A 27,729-nucleotide genomic window follows, 5' to 3' on the forward strand; every position below is an offset into this window, starting at 1 on the left:
GGATGGGACCCAGAGTTTTCAAGGACAGCTATGATTATGCTACCTTGCTTGCATTGGGAATCTTTTTCCACTCTCCAAAGCACAGCAACAGAATATTGGGCAGTCCACAAGCATCCAACATCCATCACCTCCACGGCCTCTCTTAATAGCCCTTGGTTAATTGCTGTGCCCTGAATCAGCTGCTACTTCCTAGAAGCACTGCTTGTGCCCTGGGCTCTAAAGCTTCCCCTCCCTGCCTGTTGCTCACACTAGAGGCTTTGTGCCCACAGAATAATTATTTGAAAACTTGGAAAAGAACACTGAAACAGCTGTGCTTTTCTTTTTGCCAAGCATTTGGGCAGTGTTACTTAACATTTTCTGTTTATTGGCCTTTAATGAGGGTCCAGACTATAAAGTACAGATCTGGTCATGACAGGCTAACAAGGTTTACCAAATCTAAGCAGGTACATTCAGCATAGACTGCACCACACTGACCAGTTCATTAAACTCAGTGTTTTGAAAGTGGCCACGGTCTGTGAATTTGTGCAATTTGGCTCCCAACTCATTGGCCACTTCCTGCTGTTCACTCCAGGGAAGGAATGGATCATCAGTGGACCCAAACTGTACTATATGTTGGCAATTGGACTTGATCTTCTCCCACTGCCAAGGACGGTTGAAGTATCCTGTGAAGCATGGGGGAAAAGCTTATCATAAGTCTGGTAAAAAACAACTTTTAGTATTATCCAGATACTTAAAACACAGAGGACCAGAACTATCTGAGTATAAGACAAATGTACTACTGTTGTACCGAATCAACAGGACTTGATACTGTATCAAATGAAGAGGGAGGAAATTGCTCCCACAAACCTGTTTAGATGACTAGGTTCTTATACTTGTAGACTAGATACACGGTGCTTGTGCCTAAAAATACCTAATTTTCCCCTCAGTGAATAATTGGTAAATGATTTTGCACCCTGAGGGACTTCTTTCAAAACCTTCCTATACTGTATCACAGCCTAAAAATAGAAACACTCAAAAAGGGCAAAGGCCTCTCTCAAATAATAGCTTAGCTTTTCTATGGTCTGTACTTCCTTGGGTGAGGAAAAGAACTAAGAAATATAGCTTGCATTTTGATTCCTTTCCCACCATGTGCTTAAAGTCCAAATTTATTCCCTATCTTTTTGGTCCTTCCTTTTCTCTCTCCATCCTCACCTCCTCTGATGTTATTTTCATTGCATTGGTAAATATGATACATTTTTGTCTCTTTGTCAATGTGGACCAGAGTTGACATGATTATCATAATGGTACAATAAAATTAAATGAGTTTAAGTTGTGCTCTCATGTGAATGATGGCATAAACAGAAGATTGATATTAACCATGTCTTTCAAGAGAGGATATATAATAAGTGAGAAAAGAAATGAAGTCACTTATAATAGATATCATAATGCTTGCTCCTCAAGGGATAAGGGTGGGACAGGAGGGAGAGCATTTGGGGCTCAAAATTTTCAAAAATGAATGTTAAAAATTTTTTACATGTAATTGGGAAATATTTAAAGAAATAAAGACGTGAGCATTGCAGGTAAGAACAAGAAATTTGAAAACAGTGTATAAATAAATGAGAAAATAGGGATCAAAATAAATAAGAAATTGTAGGCAGAGATGGAAGGGAATAAAACCTAAATTACCACTTGCTCGTTCATTCTCATCCCCCAAATCTGATGTATATGCAGACACCAATATGATAGCATATACACGATGTGTTTCTGCATACCTAGGAAAAAGAAAATAGTGTTAACTGAGCTTATATCACAGCACTTCTCCTGGAGCTGGTCAAAGCCAAGCAAAAGAAAAATGTTAAATCTAACTTTACTTTGTTTTCAGAAAGCCTGTAATGGAACAACTTGTTATGAGAAAGAACTACATCCCTTCCCCGCCCCCGATCTCTAAAATCCTCCCTTCCAAGGAAACAGAATCCCTAACCCAAAGGCTAGTCACTGAAGCTGTCTGCAAACTAGTAAGCTAAGTGGTTTCTGGAGATCCCAGTAATTATAATTTTAAGATACTTTTTTGTGGCTGAGCTACATTTCCTGGGCTAGTAGGTTATATTTGCTTTTGAAAAGCATATTTCTGAGAATCCTACCTTCAGTCAATTTCAGTGGCTTTTGAAATATACAACTTTTATGTTAACTTTTTCAGTACTACAAGGACTGATAATTCAGTTCTTCTTTAGTACTTTAGTTCTTTACCAACACAGAACTCAGTTCCTCTATAATTTTGAAGGGATGCTTCGGTGCTTATGCTTGGATCCCACTTCCAGGATCACATTTATCCCTCAAAACACTATCCCTGACAGTTTTCTCCCTAGCCCAAGGACACTATACCTAGAAATTACTCATGAGTGGTCCCCAGTGAGGGAAACTATCTCTCTGTGTTGTGAGAACAAGCTGACCTCTGTAGTATTTCCCTTGTAAAAACAGGCCTATCTTGTACCCACAGAGTTATCATGTATTGATTCCCACAGTTATCATATACAATCCAGAGGTCACGCTATAGATATCAACTCTCAAAACTATCTTGCTATGACTCCTGTGACTCAGGTTGTATTTTATCACCTAATTAACATATCTGCCAGATAATCCACTACTTTTCCTATATAAGCTTTAGCTTCATTCCTGTTAGGTTGCAAGTTCCTTAAGGATTTCTGTCTACCATATTGGCATTACAATAAACCTTGGCCAACTTAAAGAATGTTTGAGTCCATTAATTCATTCCAGGCGACCCTATCCTGCTCCTATCCTGGTCCTTTAGGGGTCCCTGAATCCCCTTAAATCATATGATTTCCAGTAGAGCAACTATAAATGTAGCAATGGCTAGCTGCAATTGCCCTAGAATTTTTAATCCTTTCATCCCCAGAAGTTCTGCCCTGCCTACACCACTCCCATCCCTATCTTCTGATCCTGATTTGTAGTCTGTCTCTACTGGCCCACAATTTCAGGAAGGCATCAGCCATTTTTCACTTCACTCCCTACTCTCGTTGCATAATTTGGATAGTCTCACCAAACTCCTTGCTTCCCAGGTAACCTCTTCAATTCTGCTCCTATCTCCTTCCAGTTCTGGAATATTGATAAAATCAACTTTTCCATTGTTCCTAATTCCTTGAAGAGGTGTGTTGGTCTCTTCTCCAATGGCCCCACTCACCATTCCAGCAACTTTTAGGATCAGAGTGCCCCTTTTTGCCTTAGAGGGTCACCAATGACCAATGTATATTTCTCCCCCGTACTAGAATGTAAACTAGAGGGAAGGGATTTGTAATTTATATTTATTGTATATTTGTGTCACTAATTTGACACAGTGCTTGACACATAGTAGGCACTTAATAAGTACTTTTCAGTCATTCATTCAATTCCCCAAGAGATAAGTAATGGAGATATAAGAAGAAAGAGTTCTGTAAAGAATTGCTATTAATAAGCATATGAAAGACTGAGGAAATAAAAGCACAACAACTTGGAAGTTTCACTTCCTATTCAGAAATTGGTAAAGACCATAAAATGTAGGAATAGTTAGTTCCCATTGACTCTTGGAGTTGCAGTAATACAGGCATATTAATACACTGGAGGAGCTGTAAGTTGGTCCACTGGAAAGCAATTTGGAATTGTAATAAGAAAGTGAGTAAAATGCCCACAATGCTTTGATCAATATGTCCCACTTCTAGAACTCCAGGAAGGTCAAAGATAGAAAGAAAGCAAAATATTTATAACCACACTTTTTATAGGAACAAAGGACTCTAAAACAAAATAGATGTCCAACAGTTGAATTGGGAATGACTCAACAATGTGTGGTATATGAATGTAATGAAATATTACTGTGTCATAAGAAAAGATGAGTATGATGAATACAGGGAGGCACAGGAAAATATAAATTGATATAAAATGAAACAAACAGAATGAGGAAAACAACACACATCATGATTATAACGAAGCAAGTAGAAAGACCATAAGAACAACAAAATTAGAATCTGGACACTGTAAGTGTTAAGATCAAGCTTGATCCCAAATAAAAGACAGAAGAATGTATTTCCTCCCCTTTTTTATAGAGTTGAGAGACATGGAGGTGGAACATAGCATATATACTCAGACTTGAATGATGTCGTGGTTATTATTGATAAACTACTTTCTCTTTTATTTTTTGTTATAAGAGATAGATGGCCCTTTGGGTAATGAAGAGGGGAGGAATATATTTTGAAATGGTCATATTAGAATAAAAGGTAGCAATAAGAAAATTTCTTAAGAGTTGCAAAAGATAATTCATTGCCCTACAGTCAACCTAGAAAAGACCTCCAAAGCTGGCTAGGCAGATCCTTCATAAAACATATATATGCACACACACATGTATATATATATATGTGTGTGTGTGTATGTATTGTTGCCAGATCAATGTTCAAAACTTTTCTGGCTTTGTGGAATCTTCCAGAACTTGTTTTCTACTGGCATAATCTGAAAAGAGTCCAGGGTCGCCCCTGTGCCACCACAGTGAGGCCTCAGAATGGGGCTATAAACTAACATCCTGAGAAAATGTAGTTGAACAGGACTTGGGACAAGTTGCCAAAAGCACTGTCTTCCTTCATTTTTCAGATATCCCATTGGAGCACATTAGCATTTTTATTTTCTCATTGTATTGTTTCACATTTGACCCCTTCTTTTATTATGCTGCTAATTTGAATTGATATGACTAGAAGATTATGGTATTTAGTGAGCTATTCTTTAATGTGGAACTAATATGATACTTTAAGCTATTTCTGGACGCTTTTGTTTGTCTAAGCAAACAAAAACATTTAATAGAGTGAAGCCCTGTAACTAAGAAAGAAATCCAGCCCTAAATTTCTCATGCAGCCAGTTACTTATCTATCATCTAATCTTTATGGGATAAAGGGAAAGAGTGATGGATTGAATAGGTGCTATTATTTATGTATTAAAGCTGAAAACTGGTGATAGGGGTGTCAACATGGAGGTGCTGCTGCTCCAATTTCTCTTTTTTATGATAGCTACAGAATAGCAGGTGAAAAGGGAGTGCATTCCTGGCATGGGAGACAGCTTATTCAAAGGGATGAAGATGGAAAGTGGAATGGTATGTCTGAGAAATAGCAAAAATGTGATTTTGACTGAACCAAAGATTACATGAAGGAGAGAGGATAAGGCTGGACAGGTAGATTAGAGCCAAATTGTCCAGGTCTTTAAATGCCAACAGAAACAGAAAGGTTAAGGTGCAAAGAGGCAGACAAGAAGAAGACTTTTAGGTGTACTTTTGTAGGTGTGGATAATACCATGAACTATTTTACAAGCATTCATACCTCATGGCAGCAATGGCACCAGAACTGTGTCCTATGATGATTGTCCTCTCATCACAATGGAACTCAGACTCCATAAAAGGCAGCCAAATACTTTCTCGAGCTACAACTGATTTTAAGCAGATAGATGAAATTTCATATGATTTGATAATGATAATTACAGTCTATTAAGGTCATGCTACCCTTTTTAGCACGTATAGTACAGAGTTTCATAAACTCTTAAAATTGCATAGTAATTCACAAAAAGAGGGTATATATATATATATGTATATATATATATGTTAGACACAAATCAGAACATGGGATCAGAGCCAAAGGATTTGTTGGTGCTAGACTTGATAATAAACTATAGCTTGACAAGTGTGATCTGGCAGGTGATTTTATTTTACTGTGTTCTCATGAGAAACCAACAGCCACAGATCAAGGAAATCAGACTGTCAAAAAAAATTCTCATAATACTAGTAAAACATGCAGCAACATAGTCAATATATGAGTAGTAGGGTACTTTTTAAGCACCTTTTTAAACATATACTCTTCCCAAATATCATTTCTTTTATTCCTTATGGAAATGTGACTTTCAGAAAGGTATTTCTCTGAGAAACTATTATTAGAGTATGAAATTAAAAACCAGGCTCATGAAAAAGTAGAAAATTGAATTTTGCCTCATGGCTCGGTGATCATTGTCCTTAAAGAAACTCAAAACTCATCCCGTTTGGAACCATCTGTTCTTAGGAAATTATAATTATACTTTTGCTACTCTTATGTCATTCCTGTGCCAATGGTAAAAAAAAAAGTGAAAAAAGATAAAGTAAGGTAAAGGGATTTCTTTTTTAAAAAACTTACTTGGGTCAGGCATATTTTGAGACAAACACTGGAAATCGGGTATCTACATGAGAAAGATATCATAGGAACCAACTTGATTAGTTAGTACTAGGTAATTTCCATAACATATGGTTTTTGATATTACTGTTATCAATTCATTTAATCATTTATTAGCGTGTACAATGTAACAAACATTGGCTAGGTGCAGGGAGGGGATACATAAGCTGTAGTAGGAGTAACATCCACCAAGGTCCCTGACATATAGGCTGATATTTTTCCCTAAAAGGTGATGAAATCATTCTTAAGATTTAATTGGTCCAGGACACTAAGGCTTACACTGTAGAAGTAGCTTCCTGGCTGCATATGTACACAGGCCTAATAGTTTAGGGCTATTCAGGCTTGAAATGCTTCCAACCAGGCACACCATCCTGGCAAATGTGTAGGCAGGGAACCTGTGCCCACCTGAATCAATTCTGTTTACTTCTTCACTATCCTTTTCATCTACTGTTAAGTAAACCTCTTTTTGTTAAGTGTTAGATGGGCTATATTTATTTTATTCCAGTCTAGAACCTAACAGCTTAACAACCCTGAGTCAGGCCTGACCCAGAAAACACACACACACACACACACACACACACACACACACTTTCTCTCTCTCTCTCTCTCTCTCTCTCTCTCTCTCACTCACTCACTCATAGAATTTCAGAGTTAAAGGTATCTGAGTCCATCTAATCCAACTTGTAACTGAAAAATTATTCCCTCTAAAACAAACCTGACAGATAGATGGTCATCCAAATTCTACTTAAAGACCTCCAGTTAGAAGGAGCCCATTACCTCTCAAGGCAGCCCATTCCTTGTTTGAATAGTTCTAATTGTTTTGAAATTTTTCATTACATCAAGGTATCATCTCTACAATTTCTACTCATGCTTCTAGTTCTGCCATCTGGAGCCAAAGAGAATGGGTTCAGTGCCACATGATGGCCCTTTAAATTGCTTGGAAGACAGTACTCATGTTTCCTTTCAGTATAAATATCCTCAGTTCTTCCAACTGATTTTCAAGGCCCTTCACCCTCGTTGCCCTGCTCTGGATACTCTCCAACTTATCAGTACTCATACACATGAAACAGGGGACTGTATTGATTAACCCAAAATTAAACTGACAGCTGTTCTGGGGTAGGCAAAATATAGCAGCCTGGACTAAACTTCTAATGTAGAAAGTTAAGGCACCCTTGACAGACTCTCCAGGAAGATAAGCCACCCTTCTGGGCAGCCCCAGCTCTGTATTTTTAAAATAAATTTACTATTTATTTTTAACATTCATTTAAAAATTTTTTTTGAGTACCAAGAAAGCAAGAAATGTGATATCAATGATGCATTTGAAATCATGCAAAACATATTTCTACATTAGCCGTGTTGTCAAAAAAAGCAAAAAAAAAAAGTGAAAAAATTATGCTTCAATCTGTGCTCAGATTCCATCAGTTCTCTCTCTGGAGGTAGATGGCATATTTCATCATATTTTAAGTTCTTCAGAATTGTCTTGGATCATTCCATTGATCAGATTAGCCAAGTCACTCCCAGTTCTATATTTCTGTTGGTGTTTCTGTCTCTACTTTCCAATTATGTGTGAAATTATACTAAGACTCTATATTTTTAAAGCAGGTAATTCAATTAAATACCTATGAACAATGTGCTCCAGGTTAGGGATAGGAAGACCAATAAGACAGTTCCTGCCCTGACAGCAATTTCTACTTAGAAGGTGAATGTAATACATGCACAAATAGTGATACTGGAAAATAAACAAGGACAGGTTCATTATAGAAGTATTAGCAAAGTACAGGGTGTCCCAAGCTTTAATAGCTTAAAACTACACTGACTTTTGGGGAACCCTGCACTATTTAGGCAAGAAAACTTCACAGGTTATTAAACCATCAGGCAGCCTAGAGGAGACAAGTACTTCATACTCTCATTGGGGAAAAAGGGCTGGGGCTGAGGAGATTCGAGAGGTGTAAGGAGAAAGTAAAAAGGCTGAGGAAGGAGGCAAAGGGTAGGTAGTATGTGGGCTACTCCCAGATCTTAGTGGACTAGACTGGGCTGAGTAAAAGGGCTGTTCTGCTTTCCTTAGCATGATGCAGTGGAGACAGTCAACAATCGTTTATTAAGCCCTTACTATATGACAGGTGTTGAAAGGCAAAAATGTCCCTGCCTTCAAGGAGCTTATATTCTAATGGGGGTGGAATGTGGGGGGAAGAGGCAATATGAAAAGAAAAAAATTCATACAGTGTAAACAGTAGATATTCTTTGAAAGAAGGCACTAGCATTAAAAGGGAACTGAAAAAGACTGCCTGCAGAGAGTGGGATTTGACCAGTCTTCAAGCAAGCCATCCTGGAAACCTGAATTTAAGCCCTAATTCCTCACCATTTACTCAACAAGTTAACCTTAGACAGGTCACTCACCTCTCTGAGGCTCAATTTCCTTATCTGTAAAATGGGAGGTATATCCCTTTTACTATCTACCTCAGAGGATTCCTCTAAACTTCGAAGTGCTCTATAAATGTAAGTCATTATGATGATTATCTCAAAGGGGACACCATTTAGGTCTTGATGTATAGTCTTCAGCAAAGTTTCGGGGGGCAGAAATGTTTCTGAAAAAAAAAAAAAGCAGTACCAGCCAGTGTTTCTCCCTATCCAAAAATAACCATGAAAATGGGACATGCAGGAAGAAAATAAGGAGAGCAGTAGAGAAAGCTGAGAATACAGGTAATTATTTGCCTGTGACCAGTCCACAGCTCTTTTAGGACTGAGCTAGAAAGGGAATAAAAACTACATGGTTAATTCTTAAAGAAAAAACAAACATTTCCTAGAGTCTTACCTTCTCCAGTCTCTTTTTTACCCATCCATACCAACCATGGGTCACCACATCACCTCCTCCGTTCCCGGGAACAATCACAGCCTTGCTAGGAGAAACCATCATCCCAACAGGGAATGTTTCTCCCCAGCGCACTTCTATTTCTCCACTGAGGAAGGCTATACCTATCATGAAGGAGTAGGATCATGAAGCATCATGGGACTTGTAGTCTTTGTAGCAATAGGTCCTAGAAATATTAGCACTCTAGCTAAAGACTCTTCAAAGTACAATAATGAAAGGATATTTTTTTCACTTTTTTGCAACATGGCTAATACAAAAATATGTTTTGCCTGACTTCACATATATAACATATATTGCTTGCTTTTTCAATGAATGGGGCAAGGACTAGAGGAAAGGAGAGAATTTGGAACTTAAATTTTTTTAAATGAATGTTAAATAAAAATAAAATCAAGTACAGTAATGGGTAATTTGAAGTTAAGGTAATGTTAAAAACTATTGACACAACATTTTCCTGCTAGTAACTAGAAGAACCTTGTTATATATGATGAAAAGTTTAGATTTTACCTTGTAAACTGATTAAAGTTAGGCTGCAACTAACCTATGGCAGCTCTAGATGGCGTCTGTGTTTCCTTCTAGTTTGTGATCCTATGATCATTTACCAGTTCTTTGATAAATCACTTAGTCTCTGAGTCTCAGATCTCCATCTTTAAAATAACAATAAAAAAAATTTGTCCTTCTTCCTGCAGAAGGCTATTTGAAGGCAATCTATAGAAAGCACTTTGCAAACTTTACATCAGAGTTATTAGCTATAGTACTAATATTTTTGTGATTTTATTGGTGTGGAAAACCCCTCCATTTGGCAGGTAAAAATATAACTATCATTTATAGTCTGAGAGAGTTGCCTGAGGCTCAGCACCTTGCTTAAGGTCACACAGCTAGCTAGTAGATATGAGTGGCAAGTTCTAAAGCCATGTGTTTCTGATTCCAGACCAAATGTTCTAACGACTATACAACATTGCCTTCTTGCAAATTTTACAAGACTATTAAATGACTGTTGTTATTGATATTATCTCCAGCATCTTGCTGACATAAAACCAAATTTCTATCTTCCTTAAAATGAAAATCTGGACTGGACTTGTGATTTCATTAAAATAGGGAATTCCCAGTTGAAGGTACTCCCTCTGCCAACAAAAGTCATCTTCTTCCAGAATTGCCTGGCACTGACAAGTTAAATGACTTGCTCTGGGTCAAGAAACCAGAATGTGTCCGAGCTTGTCAGTGACTCTAAATCACAACTGCCTCTCTTCTTCACACATAGTTTGTATTTTTCTCTTGCTAAAGTCAATTCCGCTAAAATGCTTGTTTTTAAAATGCTGATTTGTTCCACCATGATTGATATCTTAGGAAACAATTTGAGGATAATGAATTTTGGTCTGTTTGTTCTTGATTTCATCTCACAATAACAAGAGTACAGTAAAGCACACTCATCCACATTTGGTGTTACAATTGTGTACACAATTTCAGATAACTCTACTTCCACCACTTCACAATAACAAGCTGCAACCCTTCCAACTCCCACATCTACAAGCAAACTTTTTTTTTCAACTATTCTTTTTTCAAGGTAAAATGACATATTTATTGTATATCTTTTGTTGCAGTAGAAGCTGTGGGCAGAGAAAGGCTGACAGTAGAACCCAGAAATTCCTTCCCAACTACGCACACCTTCAGCCTTGGATGAGGCCCTGGCCTCTGGTCCCGGAGTTTCCACTGCCCTCCACTGTAGCTGGGATCATTGTACTGTAGCTCAGCTTAAGTGTAGGTTGAATAATATCCTTGTGGATCCTGTCACTATTTATGATGGTATTTATGAATTTCTTAACTACTTACATATAAAACTGTACTACCATTTTTATCAGGTTCCTATCTTTTTTTTGGGAGGGGGGGGACAATTGGGGTTAAGTGACTTGCCCAAGGTCACACGGCTAGTTTTTGTGTTAAGTGTCTGAGGCCCAGGGCCAGTGCTCTATTCACTGTGCCACCTAGCTGCCCCAGTTCCTATCTTTAAAAAAAAAAAAATTATTTATTTATTTTTGATTTACAACATTGAGTTCCACAGTCCCTAGAGTTTCAAATTTTCTCCTTTCCCCATGGCAGCATGCAATCAAATATAGTATCTAAAAATACCTTCACATTAAACATTAGTCAAGTTGTAAAGAAGGACTGTAACCAGTGGGGTGAACAATAAGAAAGAAGAAACAAAACAAAACAAAAAGAGAGAGCAAGTACTTTGCTTCAATCTGCATTCAGACTCTCTAGTTCTTTCTCTGGATGAGGATATTCCTTTCCATCATGAGTCTTTTGGAGTTATCTCATAGCCTTGCATTGCTGAGAGGAGCCCAGTCTATCTATGTTAGTTGTCACTCATATGATGTGTCTGTAATTGTATACAAAGTTCTCCTGGTTCTGCTCTCCTCACTCAGCATCTGTTTATGTAAGTCTTTCCAGGTTATTATGAAGTCCATCTGCTCCTCATCTCTTATAGCACAATAGTATTCCATTACATTCATATACCACAACTTGTTTAGTCATTCCCCAATTGACAGACATCCCTTTGATTTCCAATTCTTTGCCACTACAAGAAGAGCTACTATAAATGTTTTTGTACAAACAGGTCCTTTTCCCACTTCTAAGATCTCTTTGGAATGTAGCCCTGTAAGTGGTATTGCTGGATCAAAGGTTATGCACTTATTTATAGCCCTTTGGGCATAGTTCCAGATTGCTCTCCACAATGGTTCCTATCTTTTTGATGTGTCACTAATGATATTTTTGAGTGTTGTCCCCTAACCCCATCTTCCCCATAAGCTTTGTGGTTTTTACTGTGTGATTTTTGTGGTGATTTTTAATGCATATGTCATGTTATAGCAGAACAGATTGGAATATTTTTTCTTTTTCTAAAGCGGCTGTTAGCATAACAACAAATTAAACATCCCCTTGGTTTTATGCTTTATATTTGCCAGAGGCATAACTATTACTAATTGTAGTTTGGAAATTGCCTGTATAGAAAGCAGATGATATCCAAACTTATATCCATCTTATAGACTAGTCATCTTTTGCACTTTCATAGCCCTCCCCCTGCTCCCCTCCCCCATAGACAATCAATTGCTTTATCTGCTTCATTCTACCTCTGTGATATCTCTCAAATTTACCTTTTCTGTTCTTATTGCAATCAATTCAGGCTCTCATTATATTTGCTTGTGTAGCAGCAAGCACCCCAAGCGTCCTCAGGGTTTGCAGCTACCACAGGTCCTTGGATCTGCTTTGCTAAAGGAAAGCAACTCAAAATGGGTTAACAAGCTTACTTTAATCAGTCAGACATATATCGTTTACCTTGTTCAGGAGAAAAGGTCAGCACCCTGAATCTCAAAGTATACAGGCATAATTATCAAGACAGAAACATCAAGTAGACAGATTTCCAAACTGTCCAACCATTACATCCATACCCAGTCAACATCTGGGTTTCTACATTCTGGGTTTTTCAAAGCCGGGGGACTCTCAACAACGGCTTCCCAGAATTCAGATCAAATCACAGAACATTTCTCAAAGTGAGTCCCAAAAACAAAGCTACACATCAGGGCTTATATAGCCTTCTCCTGGCTCAGAGAATGTAACAACCTTATTGACCCACTGGCCAATCAAAAAGTATCTACTGAAAAACAAGCCTCCCTCCCCAGGCTTCTGGTGCACTTTAGCCTAGGGGCAGGGAAGATCTTTAAAATTTACATTCGCATTACAGCTTGGACTGTTATAAAGGTGGCCCAAGTAGTTTTGTGGCCTCCAAGCTCTTTCTCCTTTCACTCCCTTATCCTTCACCTTACTGCCAGAGTTTTCTTCCTAGTACATATATCTGAGTGTCTCTCCTGCTCAAAAATAGGCAGTGTGTGCAGGCCTCAAAGTTCTTCAGGAAGAATAAAGTCAGAATAACTTCTGATTTCCTGTTGGAGCCAAGCATGAGACAAAGGCAGCTCCCAGTAGGTGACTGGCCAAGGAGATAAATGTAGGGCAAAGATGCTCATGTAGCCCATCTTGGGCAACTCTCATGGAGGCTTGAAAACAATGATGTCTCCCAAATTTGATGGCTACACCTGAGGATAAAGGAAATTGAGATGAGGCAAAGGCAATCCAGTGTCCTCCAGGAGGTCTACAGACAGCATTATCTCAAAAATCTAGTTGGAGCCTTTCAGGACTGCTGCAGGGGGCAAAGTCAACTCCAGGTGGGTGATTATACAAGGTGAAGGAGACAAAGATGGAGATAAATACAAGGTTAGAGCATGTAGTTAGGCAAGAGCCTAGGATTATGGTAGTGGGTATAGCTTGATCGTAACTCTGTGCCATAGGCCAGAGTTGAGGGGACAGTCAGTGAAAGGAACTAGTCATCCCATCCATTACTGTGGCAGGCCAGGAGTAGCACCATCTAAACTTCAGAGAAAAGACCAGGGCATTGCCACCCCATCCAAGAGTGTAAGAAGGGATGAAACATGATACTGACACTAACTCCCAACCCAGAAGCTAGGGCTGAAGGCATGAGTAAAGAGAAGAAAACTCCTAATACATTGAAGAAATACTATGGAGTAAGAAAAGTCTCAAGAGTTAAACAAATTTAAAAAAAAAGGAGTAAGTACAAGTAGACAAAAAAAAGTCTTAGCTTCAAGGACTTTGACAGTAGATAGAAGAAAGGAAGCAAGAGATAAAAATTGAAATTAAACTGTGAAGATCAGAACTAAATTTGATACTCACAGGCTCATAGAGAGCTGGGAAGAACCTTCAACAGTCATGTAGTTTTGTCTCATCTTATTATAGATGAATAAGCATTAACTCAGGAAATTTAATTGACTTGTATAAGGTCACAAAGGTATTAAATGTCAGAGGTAGAGTTTGAATCCACATCCTTTCACTCCAGACCTAATATTCTCTCCACTGTATTACACTGCCTCTCATATTCCAGATGTTGTCTAACCAAGGCAGAACGAGTGGACTCTCACATCCCCATTCGTGGAAGCTAGCATGCAACCTAAGATTGCCTTGATTTTCTAGGCTGCCATATTATATTATTGACTCATGTCAAGTTTATATAGGCCATTAAAATCCTTTTCAGGGAAAGTATTGTCTGGGCATGGTTCCCCCACTTGTACTTGTGAGATATATATATTTTTTTAAATCCAAGGGTAAGAATTTACATTTAACCCTATTAAATTTCATTTTATTTGATACAGATCAATTTTTTTATGCTTTTGAGTCATTATTTTGTCATGAAGTGTGCTAAATAAGCCTTCCAGTTTTGTGTTATCTCCAAATTTGATAAGCTTTCTATCTATGTCCCTAAGTAATTTATTAAAATATTAAATAGCACAGAGCCAAGCACAGAGCCAAACACAGAACTATGGGAACCTTCACTGGAGAGACTGGCTTATAAGTTGACATTGAGCTATTTATGACTTGCTCTTTAGGTTCAATTTCAAATTGTCCAGTCCAGAAGTGTCAGACATGCTGCCTATAGCCATGTGTTGCTCCCAAAAGTACCACCTGAACAAGATTAAAATAAAATTGAGAAATATTTAACAAAATAAAAATATGATAGAACACTGATAATGTTAACATGTGGTTTTCTTTTTTTGACATTAATATTTTCTAACGTGATTTTTCTAAGTTAATATGCAATCTGCAAGGATTCTTTTGTACAGTTAATGGTCCTGTTTCTATTTGAGTTTGACATCACTGATACAATCCACATCATTCCATTTTTCCCATAAAAATACTTGAGAAATTTTATCAAATGCTTTGCTAAAACCTAAACAAACTGTTATTCGGTATAGTGCAGTAGAAGTAGTGTTTTATTTTAGTCAGATGACTTAAGTTCAAATCCTGCCCCCTACACCCTGCTTGGTCAAGTCACATAACCGCTATTAGATTTAGTTTTTTCATTTTTAAATTGAAGTAGTTGGACTAGATGACTTCTGAATCCTTCCTAGATCTAAATTATGATTCTGTGATCCCTGATCTATCCCTTTAGTAGTTAGAGTTAGAGATTGGACCCATGATTTCACTGGTATAGGGAACTCCTAGATAGGGGCACTCCCTCTACCCATGCATAATCAGCACTTTTTCTGCAGCTTAAAATCTTTGAGAGTTTCCTCTAAATTAGTTGTTATTGCTCCTTCATTTTTGAAGAGGACCAATGATACCACAAGGGTGACTTCTTGGCTTGCTAATGAATTGAATTTAAGTGAGGCAGAGCTACACCACGTTGTCAGCCTCACTCTCTCCTCCAGCCAGTCATTGAAGTTCAGTAGTAAGACAAAACTTTAGAAATTAAATGACTTGTACAGGGTCACACATTCAGTAGGAAGATCTGAACCCAGGTCTTCTTGAGTCAAAGGTTCACTTTGTTGCCACCGTGCTACTCTGACTCTCATCAATTTAGTGGTTCTGCCAATAACAAAAATAGATTAGTATGGTATGACCAAGGCAAATTAGCCTGGCAACTCAAGGTTTTCCAAAATCTGTCCCCAACCTACCTTTCGTGGCTCATCATATATTATATATTATCATATATATTGACTTAAAGAGTTCTATGTCTTCTCAAACTGTATGACTTAGTATTTCTTAGTTTCATCCTGTACCTGCCTTCTCTGTTTTTCTGCATGCCATCCCCTATGTTGGACATGATCTTTCCCCATGCTATTCTGTCTGTCCCTTCTTTTTTGGAAGCATATTTTTAAAAACCTCCTTTTTAGTTCAACTGAAAATAGTAAGAAAAAATATTTCTCCAATCAAAACTTTTTCCAGATTTTTCTCTTTAGGAAATTTTTTCAAGAGGTCAAGAACAGAAAGCTAAGTAAGGCCTGGGGGAAATGGATTAATGGTGGTGATCAAATTTAATGTAAAAAATATATCTGGTCTAGATAAGACTTTTTCATATTTGCAAGGTATTAAGATATCAGGAAAGTTGCTTTTGATTACTCTAAGAAAACACTTGAGTGGAGCAGCCAACGATGGAATTGAGTAGTCATTAGGTGTCTTTTGTTTTCAAGATTCTTAACCTGTAATACACTGACTTTTTTTTTTTTTAAAGCAATTGGGGTTAAGTAACTTGCTCAAGGTTACACGGCCAGTTATTTATGGGTGTGGTGCTAAGTGTCTGAGCCTGGATTCCATCCCCAGGTCATCCCAACACTGGAGCCGGTGCTCTTACTAGCTTAGCCACCTGGCCGCCCCTACACTGACTTTTAAAAGGTTTGTAAACTTGGATGGGAAAAAAATTAACTCTATTTTTCACTAGCCTATAACTAAAATTTAGCATTTCCTTCAATTATGAATGAAGGCAACAAGCCACCCTAGAATTAACAGTGCCTGTGACTTTGATAGCAATAGAAAACCGATATTTTCATATCATATTACAGTTGTTACAGTTATCTTTAAATACTGTTTACTCTCATCACTGACTTTAAATTACTGTTGTTATTAGACCTAGCACTAGATTACAGTAGATCCCAGTATCAGTTTTGAATTGAAACAAATAGGTCAGGTTCATAGATTTAGACCCAGAAGGGACCTTTGAGGACAGAGAGCCTTTCTTTCTCATTTTGCAGATGAAGAAATTGAAGCACCAAGATGTATAAGTGGCTTGCCCAGTGCCTCACAGCTCTACAGGGCTGAGGTGGGGTTTAAACACATGTCTAGTCCCTTACCAAGTCCACTGACCTATTTATTCACCATGTTGTCCTCTTTCTAGGCATAAATTAATGAAATAATTAGCCTACATAGCTCAGAGGGCTCAGTGGAGAGAAGGCTGGTCCTGGAGTCAAAAACGTCCTTTATTTTAAAAAAAAGTCAGACACTTAATAGCTGTGTGACCCTGACTGAGTCATTTAACCTCTCTCAGTTTCAGTTTTCTCAACTGGAATATGGGAATAATAGTAACATCTACTTTCCAGGATTTCTAGTGGCTAAAATGAGATATTTCTATAGTATGTGGCACATAGTAGGTGCTTAATAAATGCTTCCTTCTAGGAAAATGCAGCAAAAGCTTGCTTTTTGGTGCCAGCTAGGTGGTACAGTGACTAGAGCACCAGCCCTGACATGAGGAGGACCTGAGTTCAAATATGACCTCAGGCATTTGACACACTTACTAAGCTGTGTGATCTTGGGCAAGTCACTTAACTCCAATTGCCTTGCCTTCCCCCTCCAAAAAAAAAAAGCTTGCTTTTCCACAAAGGAACTAATCTGAATCATGAATTTAATCTTTTTTTTTTAAGTTAACAAGCTGTGTAAATAAACTTTATTAGATGTGAAAGTGAGTATATCTGTACTTATATGAATAGAAATAGCAAGGCACAAAACACTGATATTCTAAGTGATAGTGATACATACAATTCTCATAAGAAAAGAAGGTGAGGGCTTTCCCCTTTTGGCTCATAATTTATTTTTTCTAGAGGTACCAATCAGAGTAGTCATTTATGATTGGCAACGTGGATTTTCAGTGAAAGCAAGCCCTGGAATCTGAGACATTTCTGAGAAGGTCACCTTTAAATTTTATTTATTTAAGAAGTTGACAGATGAATTACCTGTGCTGAATTGTTTCCTAAATGGTTGTAAGTTCCAGGGACAATGAAGTCACTTCTACCCAGATCTGAGGCCTGAAAAAGTATTTATCTTTCTCAAGATCTGCCCTTAAGAGAGTTTAGTCTTAGTAAAGATTGCTGGTGCTCACATAGTATGCTTTTCTGAGGGGAGAATAATAGAGCAACTAAGTCAAACTTAACCTGTTCAAGTTTGTTTGTGAACAACTTATACAGACATAATACAGTTATGTTGTTACTCCATATGATTTTATTTTGATATTTTTTTCCTAATGTGTTGCACAAACATTTTATGAGCATACCATCATTTGGAAATAAATAATTGGCTTTTTAGTTATGGTTTGTTTTGTCAGTTGACTCAAAATAGCCAACTCATTTAAAAAATATAAAAGTAATTCTGAAAAGTCATCATCTGATTTGTGTATGTTATTTTCCACTATTGTTTTAATGCCTATTGCCTGATAGAGACAGCAGTATTGTGGATAGAATATATAATAGATTTGAGGTCAAAAAGACCTTCAAATCTTCCCTTTGACATTTACTAGCCGAGTGCCTCTGGACAAATGAAAGTGAGGCAAATATTTGTGCGGAAGACAGCCTTCCTTATTACAAAGTCAAAGCTGTGTTTTATTGAGGGGTCCCCTCAACTTGACTTTTCAAGTTGCCATATTTTCAAGAAACACTGGACCCACGGCATGCAGGAGGCCCTGAATATGTCAAGAACATAGATCCCCCTGCGCAGAAATAATTTGTTGTTGTACCCCAAGCTGGACTCCTTGTGTGTCTTTGGGAGGCAAGATAGAAGCCAGCCAGTCTTTGCCAGGCTAGGAAAATGCTTATGCAGCTGGGGTCCTTTGCAGATAGGCAGATTCTCCTATCTTTCTTAGTCTAGCAGTTCCCAAGGAAAAAGAATAAAGCTTTTACCGTCACCCTGCTCCTCCCCATGGGGAGTGGTCTTGTCTTTTTTTCCACCTTTGCTGCACTCTTCCCCCTCCCAGGTCACGCCCCTTCCTGATATTCCCTCCTCTCTTTGTCCTTCTATTATAAAAATGTAAATTTCTGTAAAGACTGGTAACCTTTCAGTTTACACATTCGTGTTCATTTCTCTTTTCATAAACCTGGCTTTCACATAAGACATATGACATTGTGATTGCCTGTTGACAGCTTCCATTAACTTTGGTTCCAGCACCTAGAAATCCTTACAATGTGTAGATCATATCATAGCCTGCCTAGCACTGTGCCTTGTATTGTACATAGTAATCATTTATAATATTTGTTGAATCAAATGTTTTTTGTTGAATTCCCAAAGAAAGCTGGTTTTCCTACAACTTATCCAGGATAGATACCAGCTTATTTTTTGCAATTTTAATTATCATCTTGATTCCTTTGCTAACCTTTAAGTGTTATACAAATATGCTATGCAAATTATTTTTGTCTAGACTTGAAGAAACTCCTTTTATCATTGCAGATCAGATATTGTTCTGCATCTTATAATCTTAGAGAATGCATGTGACATGCCCAGCATCACACTTGAACATAGGTCTTCATGACTCTGAAGCTGCTTTTTTATCTATTATGTCAAGTAGCCCTGTCATTATCATTGGTGGCATCATTGTCATCATCTAAATCTCTTTTACCTTGGACCATTTCCCTCTGACCATCTTTAGGCAATTCATCTCCATTTGTCTGCTCACTTAACATTCTGCCCGAATTTTTATCTTTCCTTTCCCTCAAAGTAAATTTTTTTTTATTCCTATAAGTATCTAGTCATAAGGCAGCTAGGTAGTGTAGTGGATAGAATGCTGGGCCCAGAGTCAGGAAGACTTTTCTTCCAGAGTTCAAAGCTGGCTTCAGATACTTACCAGCTGTGTGACCCCAGAAAAGTTGCTTAACCCTGCTGGTCTCAGTTTTCTCATCTGTAAAATGAGCTGGAGAAAGAAATGACAAACCATTCCATATCTTTTTCAAGAAAACCCCAATGGGGTCATGAAGAGTTAGACATGACCCAAAACAACTGAAAAACAATAATCTGGTCATAACCTTGAAGAAGCTATTTTTTATCTGATGGCTTGAGTCTATAGGAAAAGAATTTATTGCTCACAGGCTGTGCATTTAGACAAAATTTTTGTCTCTGCCTAGTTTCTAAGTGCCTAATTTGTCTCAGACTAACTCTAGGATGATTTTAGATATAAGAATGAGACTGCTGATACAGCAGTGAAGTAGAACTAGAGTGTCATTATTAAGAATCATTTAGTAATGGTTCAATTAACAAATTCTCTTGGGTACAAAGTTCCTTTTTATTTTTTTGGAGGGCAATTAGGGTTAAGTGACTTGCCCAAGGTCACACGGCTAGTTTTTGTTTTAAGTGTCTGAGGTTGAATTTGAACTCAGGTCCTCCTGACTCCAGGGCTGGTGCTCTTATTCACTGCGCCCCCTAGCAGCCTCTAACGAAGTTCCTTTTTTTTTTTTTTTTTAAACAAAGCTGACCTCAGTATTAAGGAAGTTAAAGTTAAAGTCTTATCACTAAATTGTTAATGACTAAAAATTCACTAAGACTTTTGGGACTCCCTCTTGACACAAATGCCTAAATAGCATCATAGCTGGTCTTTGTGAGCTGCTCTGGCTGAAAAATTTGTCACTGAAGGTGATGAAGATGATGAACCTCTCCAAACTTATCTAGGTTGGTCCTTGGATGATACAAAATCTTCAGGCCAGCATTGAAAGGACTGGCTAGATACTTAAATTCTGCCATTGTAGTCTTTGGTAACTGAAGGTCACCTCCATGAATTTATACAATATTACATTTAGTTTGTTAATTCTTCCTTAGATAGTATACCAAAAGTATGCTTACTATGTGCTAGCAGTAGGAATATAAAAGATAGAAATGAAACAGTTCCTGCTTTTGAGGATCTTATGTTCTTTCAGGGGAAATAGCACATTCATATAATCTTAAACAAAAATGAGACAAAATATAAGCTGATTTCCAAGGGGAAGCACTAGCAATGGGGAGGAGGAATCAGAAAGATCTTCGGTTAGGAGATGGTGCTTTGTGTTGATCTTTGAAGGAAATTAGGAATTTTAAGAGGCAGAGGTGATAGGGTAGTATGTTCCAGACAACAGCCTGTAAAAGGAACATGGATGGGAGACTGAATATAATGTATGAGGAACCATAAGATAAGATAAGGAACAATAAGACCAGTTTGGCTGGATTGCAGAGTGTGTGAATGGTAGTAATGTAATAAACCTGGAAAGGTAGGGTGGAGCCAGGTTGTGAAGAATTTTAAATGCCAAAGAAGAATTTGCATTTGAATCTACAGGAGCCAGGGAACTACTGGAACTTGAGTGGGGAATGACATGGATCAGCTCTTTAGGAAGATATAGATAGATAGATAGATAGATAGATAGATAGATAGATAGATAGATAGATAGATAGATAGATAGATAGATATAGATATCTACCTCCATAGGTCTATTTAAGTGCTTATACAGATCTATAGAGATAGATATCACATTAGCAGTTAAGTGGGAGGATGGATTGAAGAGAAAAGAGACTTAAGTCAGAGAGACCACTTAGGAGGTTCTTTCTTCTTTCTATTTCATAATGTTTTATTCCTCCCCCCCAATTCCATGTTAAAATAATTTTAAGCATTTTAAAAAAGATTTTGAGTTCCAAATTCTACACTTCCCTCCCTCTCCCTCCTACCTGAGATGGTAAGCAATCCAATATAGTTTATACATGTACAATCAGGTAAAACATTTCCATGTTAATAATTTTGTACAGGAAGACTTAAATTTAAAAAAATAAAGTGAAAAATAGCATGCTGCAGTTTATATTCAGACAGTATCAATTCTTTCTCTGGAGGCAGATAGTATGCTTCATCATGAGTCCTGTGGGATTGTCTTAGATCATTGTATTGCTGAGATTAGCTAAGTCATTCATAGTTCTTCAACATATAATATTACTGTTACTATGTACAACAGTCTCCTGGTTTTGCTCACTTCACTTTGAATCAGTTCATGTAAATCTTTCCAGGTTTTTAGGAGGTATGGAATCCCACTTGAGCTCCTTTGAAATGCTTTCTGAGTAAATCCCCAAATTAAACTGATTGAGAGTATTCTTCTGTTTATGACTGATAAGAATCAGGTGCCTGGAACTGGACATTATCTTGATTAATAGCATTTCTCTTGTTGTTTCATGGATGCTAGTCTGTTATGACACTATTCTATTTATGACACCCCTTTGTTTATGACTGACAGAAATCAGGTACCCTGGAGGCACTCTCTTGGTCCACAGAAACTAATAATTTTGGCTGACATAGGCATCCTGAGTCAGGCGGAGGGAATACTTACTCTTTGGATGTATAATTTCCTTCAACTATCTTTGAGCTCATTTCCAAATGAACTCCAGAGTGCATGAACCCATGCATGTCCACTGATTTTAGAGAAGTAAACATAGGCATACAGCCTAACTCTATTTGTCTTTCCTGGAAGGAACTCTGGCAGGTTGAGGTCATTTCAAAGGTGAGAAGGGGATGAACTAGGGTACTAACCATGTTAGTCTCAAGAAGGAAGCAGATCCCAGATATGGAGGTAGCAGTAACAAGACTTGGCAACTGAATGCATATGTTGATGGGGTAATGAGTTGTAATGGTAATGGGAATTCGAAGATCTTCCATGCCCCTTGTATTGGCAAGCAAACAGGTACTTAGAACCTTGTTTCAAGTTCATGATTGTGTCAAGTATTAAGATCCAGAACTTGTGAATCCCACAGTGGGAGGAAGTTGCTGTTATAACAGGAAGGGGCAGAACAGGGAGGAGCTAATACCATATATAAGGAAAAACCCAAGCTAGAGAGCCAGAACTTCTTCTGAGAACCAAATTGAGGACTTCTGAGAACTAGCCAGAACTGCTGAGAATGAAAATTTCTCAGAGAGAGAGAGAGAGAACTGCTAGGATCCTGAAAACTTCTGAGAACTGAGAAGTTAATTGAGAAGAGCTGAGAAATGAAAAGAGAGGAAAACTGGGAGGAAGCATGACTGTGATACTAGTACTTTGACTGTCTGTTTTGATGTTACTTTATCTGATTTGTTCGCTGATAGAGGACATTGCTGTTGTTACAGAAGCCCTGGGAACTTACTGTTGGTTCAGAAGCCCTGAAAGAGGATTTTCTTGTTGTATGTTTACAGAAATCCTGGAGGAGGGTCTTACTGATGTTTTTAGAGGTCCTGGGACTATACTGATGATTTGTGTTGATTTCTCAGACCTTGGTGTAGGGTCTATGTTGATTTCACAGGCAGCAGGTGAATTGATGATGGTGCTGGCAATGTGCATGAATGTTATTGTGGCTTTGTTAAGCTTTGTCTTCCCAGGAACAGAAACTGTGAAGAACTTGAGGTGGACTAGTTACTGTGAGCTTCAGTATGGAATAGGAACTGCATAAGGAGCTGGACAAGGAACTGAGAGCTATCTGCCTTTGAACTCAGGTGACAGTTGGATAGATTTGGGTAGGAGCTGGGACCATGGAAGAGGAACCATGGAAGATGAGAGCCTTCCTTGAGTCAAGATGAGAAGACCTCTCCTTGTGTATTTAATGCAAAATGAGAAGATCACAATTTACTGTGGCCTAGGGGTGAAGGACTTTGTACTTTGTATCCTGTACCTTTTCAGGATGATTGAATTAAGGATGATTGGAAACTAATCTCCAATTAAGAAGAAAGAAGACCTTTTGACTGAGAGATTAAGACAATGTGAACAAGGGGTGGAGAAGCTTGACCTTTGTACTTTATATTCATTAAGCTTCCTTAAGGATGATTGAATTAAGGATTTAGTAAATGATTGAGTTACTAAATATTACTAAATGAATGTTATCTTTTGCTTAAAACCATGTGACCACTTTGGTGAAAACTCTGTGGCCACTTTAGTGATAAGTTGTGAAGTTATAACATTGTGAATGCTGTACTTTGATTTCTGTGAATGTTTCGCTTTAATTTACTGCTGAATAAATAGAGAGTTCACTATACTATGTAACCAGAACCTTCAAGCTGTTCACAGCAGCAGTCCTCTGGAAAGATTCTTGTGCTTGGTTTTACATGAATAAAGCATTTATTAAGTAAGCATTTATTATGTTCAAAGTGCTGGGGATATTCTTAGAAATTTAAGATAGACCTGGCCCTCAAGGAACTCATGTTCAAATGGAAGAGCAGCACATAAGGAATTTTTTGGCTGCTAGTTAGATAGAAAGTCACCATGATCCTTAGGGTGCAGCAGCAAAGCAGATGGTAATGTCATGCTGCTTCTACAATATCATTTGCACTGACAAATGATAATATTAGTTTCTGATGCTGAATCATTTGACAGTGCCAAGGACTATGATAACAACAAATTTCTTTTCTAGGTCTTCAGTAGCTGTGAGTAGTGAGCTACCATGCTGTATCTCCACATCCTAGGATGATTGATGCCCATGGGCACTGAATGGGAAGTACTGCTAACACTCTTGGGTTCAGAGCCCTGGGCTGTCCTCCCCCAGGCTGCTGTGGAACTTGGTTTTTATAGTTCTTCTGAAGGCATCCATCACCTAAATGGTTCTTTTAAATATTGTAAGTTTCCCTGCTGACAGTTTTTTTTTTTCCTGATATGGTTCATCTTGACTCAGATGTGGGTATGTGTGTGTGTGTGTGGGTGTCATACTAGGCATGTGAAGTAGGTGTGTGACAAATATACAGCATGGTTCCACAACAGGTTTTCCTTTCACTCAAGCCTTTTTTCCCCCTTTCCCAAACCAAAATTTTGCTCTTGGTGAAAGAAATAAAAGGACTGAATTAGAGCTGAGGGGATCTGAGTTCAAATATAAAATGCCATTTCTATCTGTGTGAGCCTATTAGGCAAGTTGACAGTTTTATTAAACACTTACTTTGTATCAGGCGCTGTGCTGGGGATACAAAAAAAAGAGGCAAAAAGTTCCTGCCCTCAAGGAGCTTTCATTCTAATAAAATAGACAGTATGCAAACAACTATGTATAAACAATTTCTGTTGTTCAAGTCATGTCTAACTCTATGTGGCCCCATGGACACTGTGCATGGGTTTTTTTTGGCAAATATACTAGAGTGGTTTGCCATTTCCTTCTCCAGTGTGTCACCATTTTACAGAAGAGGAATTAAGGCAAAAAAGGGCAAAGTGACTTGTCCAAGGTCACACAGCTAGTAAATATCTGAGGCTGGATTTGAATTCAGATCTTCCTGACTCCAGGCCTGGTGCTCTATCTACTGTACCACCTGGCTTCCATAAAAAAGTTATAGGAAGGATAAACTTGAGATAGCGGAGCAAATGCACTAGAATTTAGAGGGACCAGGAGAGGTTTCTTGTATTAGATGGTTTAGGGGTTGACTAGAAGCAATGAATCCTGGAGGTGGAGGTGGACAGCATTCCAGGCTTAGGGGACAAGCAGTGAAAATGCGCAGAATCTGGAGATGAGTTTTTGCCAGGAACTTCTCAGAGCCTCAGTTTTGTGATCTGTAAAATGAGACCTTTGGCCTGAAACAGTTTTCAAAGTGAGCTTCCAGACTATTTCAGGTGACATATTTTAATAATAATACCAAGACTTTGTTTTTAAAATTAATCCTGCTTTTCAACTGCATATCTATTTAAGGTTAGATCTTTTTTTAAAATCACATCAGATTGCATGTAGAAGCAGAATAATAATAGAATCCATCTGTCTTCTATTAAACCAGATGTAAATTTATAACAGCTTTTTTCTGGGGGGCAAAGAATGAGAAATTGAGGGGATGTCCATCAATTGGGGAATAACTGAACAAGTTGTGGTATGTGATTGGACTGGAATACCATTGTATTTTAAGAAATAACAAACAGGATGCTCTCAGAAAACCTGGAAAGAATTGCACAGACAGTTGCAAAGTGAAATGTACTGTGTACAAAGTAACAGCAATATTGTAAGATGATCAGCTGTGAACGACTTAGCTAATTCCCAGCAATACAATGATCCATGACAACTCTGAAGGACATAAGATGAAAAATGCTATCCATCCCTGGAAAGAACTGATGTCTGAATACCAACTGAAGCACACTTTTTAAACTTTCTTTATTCTTCTTGAGTTTTTTTTGGTCAGTGTTTTCTTTCACAACATCACTATTGTGGATCTTTTGCATGACTACACATGTATAATCTATTTCAGATTGCCTGCCTTTTCTTTTTTTAAGCAATTGGGGTTAAGTAACTTGCTCAAGGTTACACCGCCAGTTATTTTTCCTATGGGAGCCAAGTATCTGAGGCCTGAACCAATCCTGGGTCTCCCGAAGCTAGGCCGGTGCTCTTACTGCACCACCTGGCCGCCCCTAGATTGCCTGCCTTTTCAATGGGGGGGGAGTTAGGGGGGCATTTGTGATGGAGAGGAAGAGAGAGAATTTGGAACTCTAAAGTTTTAAAAAATAAATGTTGAAAATTGTTTTTACATGTAATTGGACAAAAATAAAATACCAAATAAACAAATTTTTTAAAAAAACAGACATAGAGATTTGCAAAAATACGTAAAATAATGCACTTTTTTTTAGCTTTGGAAAATATATTTGTCATAAAAATGTTATTCATCCTAATATATAATAAGGATTATTTTAAACGAATTAATATTTTTAAATTTATGATGTTTAACATAAATTCAATAGCTATACCCTACATAAACAAAAACTCTTTGTAGTTTCCATTAACTTCAAGTGTCAAGGAATCTTCTTTTTTTTTTTTTTGAGGGAGGAAGGCAGGGCAATTGGGGTTAAGTGACTTGTCCAACTTCACACAGCTAGTAAGTGTTAATTGTCTGAGGCCGAATTTGAACTCAGGTCGTCTCGATTGCAGACGGGTGCTCTATTCACTGCGCCACCTAGCCGCCCCAGGAATCCTCATTTTTTAGGCGCCGAATGGGGTACTGAGACCTGCTGGCCCAGTCGCCCTCTGAGCTCGTTGGCCTCCTTGCACCCCCACATCTCTGACATGCTCCGGACCTTGGGCACCCAGCCGAGCCTCCCTCGCCGCTCTATGGAGCTCACCCAAGTGCCTTTGGGTCCGCCCCGCCCAGTTCCGGGTCTCTGACGTCATCAATCCGGCTTGTTCAGTCTCTAGGTGACGGACAGATTCGGCCTCTGGCAGGAGGCGGTTCTTGAAGAACTTGGGGGCGGAGTCGGGAGGGAAGGGAAGGAACTTGAGGAGGGCTCGAGCTTCCTGGGTCTGCCGCTTACCCAGACCCAACGTGTAGGCTCCGGCTTCGCCGGACCTCCTTCCTCTTCCCTTCTCGGAAAGGTGCTCCTCTTTGATTGGTCGATGGGAGGGCTACGTGGCGCTGACGCGCACCTGCTGCCGGTCCAACCGGCGTCCAGCTGAGCTGGACTTGGCGCTGGGCCGGGTGGCTGCCGGTTTTCCGTCTCTGGGTGTTCACGGCCTGGCTTAGGTGAGTGGACGCGAGGCGCTGGGAACTAATGGTCCACCGCGCCGGGGCAGGCTAGGAGAGAGGGAGACGGGGAGGTGAGAAGCGCGCGTAGCCCGGGGCCGGGGGTGGGGCACTGGAGTCCCCGGCCCGGGCTGGGAAGGGAGGGACGAAGGGCCGCGGGGACCCCGGCAGCCGGAGCCAGCCTGTGGCCCCGGATTCGTCCCGGAGGCTTTCACTTTCCTTCCCCTGGGGCTCACGGTGGTCGTACTGGGCCCCGGCGGGCTCGTTCTGGCCAGCCCTTGGTTGGGCTGGAGAGCTGGACTGTCCGGAGGGTGGCACTCAGGTCCTTCCCCTGAGTCTCCATATGGTCTGGTCAGAGAAGCCAGTAAAGATGGGAGGGAGAGGAAAAGGAGCCCCTCCAGCCCCCGAGATTTAGAAGCGTTTCTTAGGGGGCAGCGGATATTTGGTCACCACCAGAAAAGGGGCATCATGTTTGGGAGAGAACTGGCCTTTTGGCTTAAGTACTTACCGGCTAGGGCAGTGTATCCTCGTCTCGTTCCTACCTGAGTTTTCCTCTTTCGGCATTTCAGCCGTAACCTTTACTATGGTGAGGGCAGAAAGTGCCAGACGAGGTCAGGAAGCCTGCGCAC

At 39.0% G+C, this 27,729-nt stretch overlaps 2 protein-coding genes across 3 annotated transcripts in view; one reads left to right on the forward strand and one right to left on the reverse strand.

Moving 5' to 3' along the window:
• Positions 1 to 311: 311 nt before the first annotated feature.
• On the reverse strand, positions 312 to 9,199 carry RBBP9 (RB binding protein 9, serine hydrolase). Its single transcript, XM_069075475.1, has 5 exons — positions 9,016 to 9,199; positions 6,168 to 6,210; positions 5,328 to 5,433; positions 1,666 to 1,751; positions 312 to 662 (listed from the first exon to the last, which is right to left on the reverse strand). Exons 1-5 carry the CDS (start codon positions 9,181 to 9,183, stop codon positions 436 to 438), a joined length of 630 nt encoding a protein of 209 aa, XP_068931576.1. The 5' UTR covers positions 9,184 to 9,199; the 3' UTR covers positions 312 to 435.
• A 17,033-nt stretch (positions 9,200 to 26,232) lies between these two features.
• Positions 26,233 to 27,729, forward strand: part of SEC23B (SEC23 homolog B, COPII coat complex component) — a 40,050-nt gene continuing 38,553 nt past the window's right edge. Inside the window, exon 1 of one of the 2 annotated variants that reach the window (XM_069075477.1) lies at positions 26,233 to 27,100. The gene's annotated coding sequence lies outside the window, so the exon portion shown is untranslated. The remainder of the gene's footprint in view (positions 27,101 to 27,729) is intronic. The other variant, XM_069075476.1, reaches the window with a different exon arrangement.

The sequence above is a fragment of the Petaurus breviceps genome, unplaced genomic scaffold (genome assembly GCF_028583685.1).
Source record: "Petaurus breviceps papuanus isolate PSGF00001 unplaced genomic scaffold, PetGlider_PUasm1.0 90919, whole genome shotgun sequence".
Taxonomy (NCBI): domain Eukaryota; kingdom Metazoa; phylum Chordata; class Mammalia; order Diprotodontia; family Petauridae; genus Petaurus; species Petaurus breviceps.

Excerpts from the sequence above, each read along its gene's own strand:
- RBBP9 (XM_069075475.1), bottom strand. The coding sequence starts at position 9,183 with ATGATAGGTATAGCCTTCCTCAGTGGAGAAATAGAAGTGCGCTGGGGA. Across the intron at positions 5,434-6,167 it reads TCAAAATATGCCTGACCCAA|TTGTAGCTCGAGAAAGTATT; the intron begins GTAAGTTTTTTA and ends GCTTAAAATCAG. Across the intron at positions 1,752-5,327 it reads GGTGCCATTGCTGCCATGAG|GTATGCAGAAACACATCGTG; the intron begins GTATGAATGCTT and ends TCTTTTTCCTAG.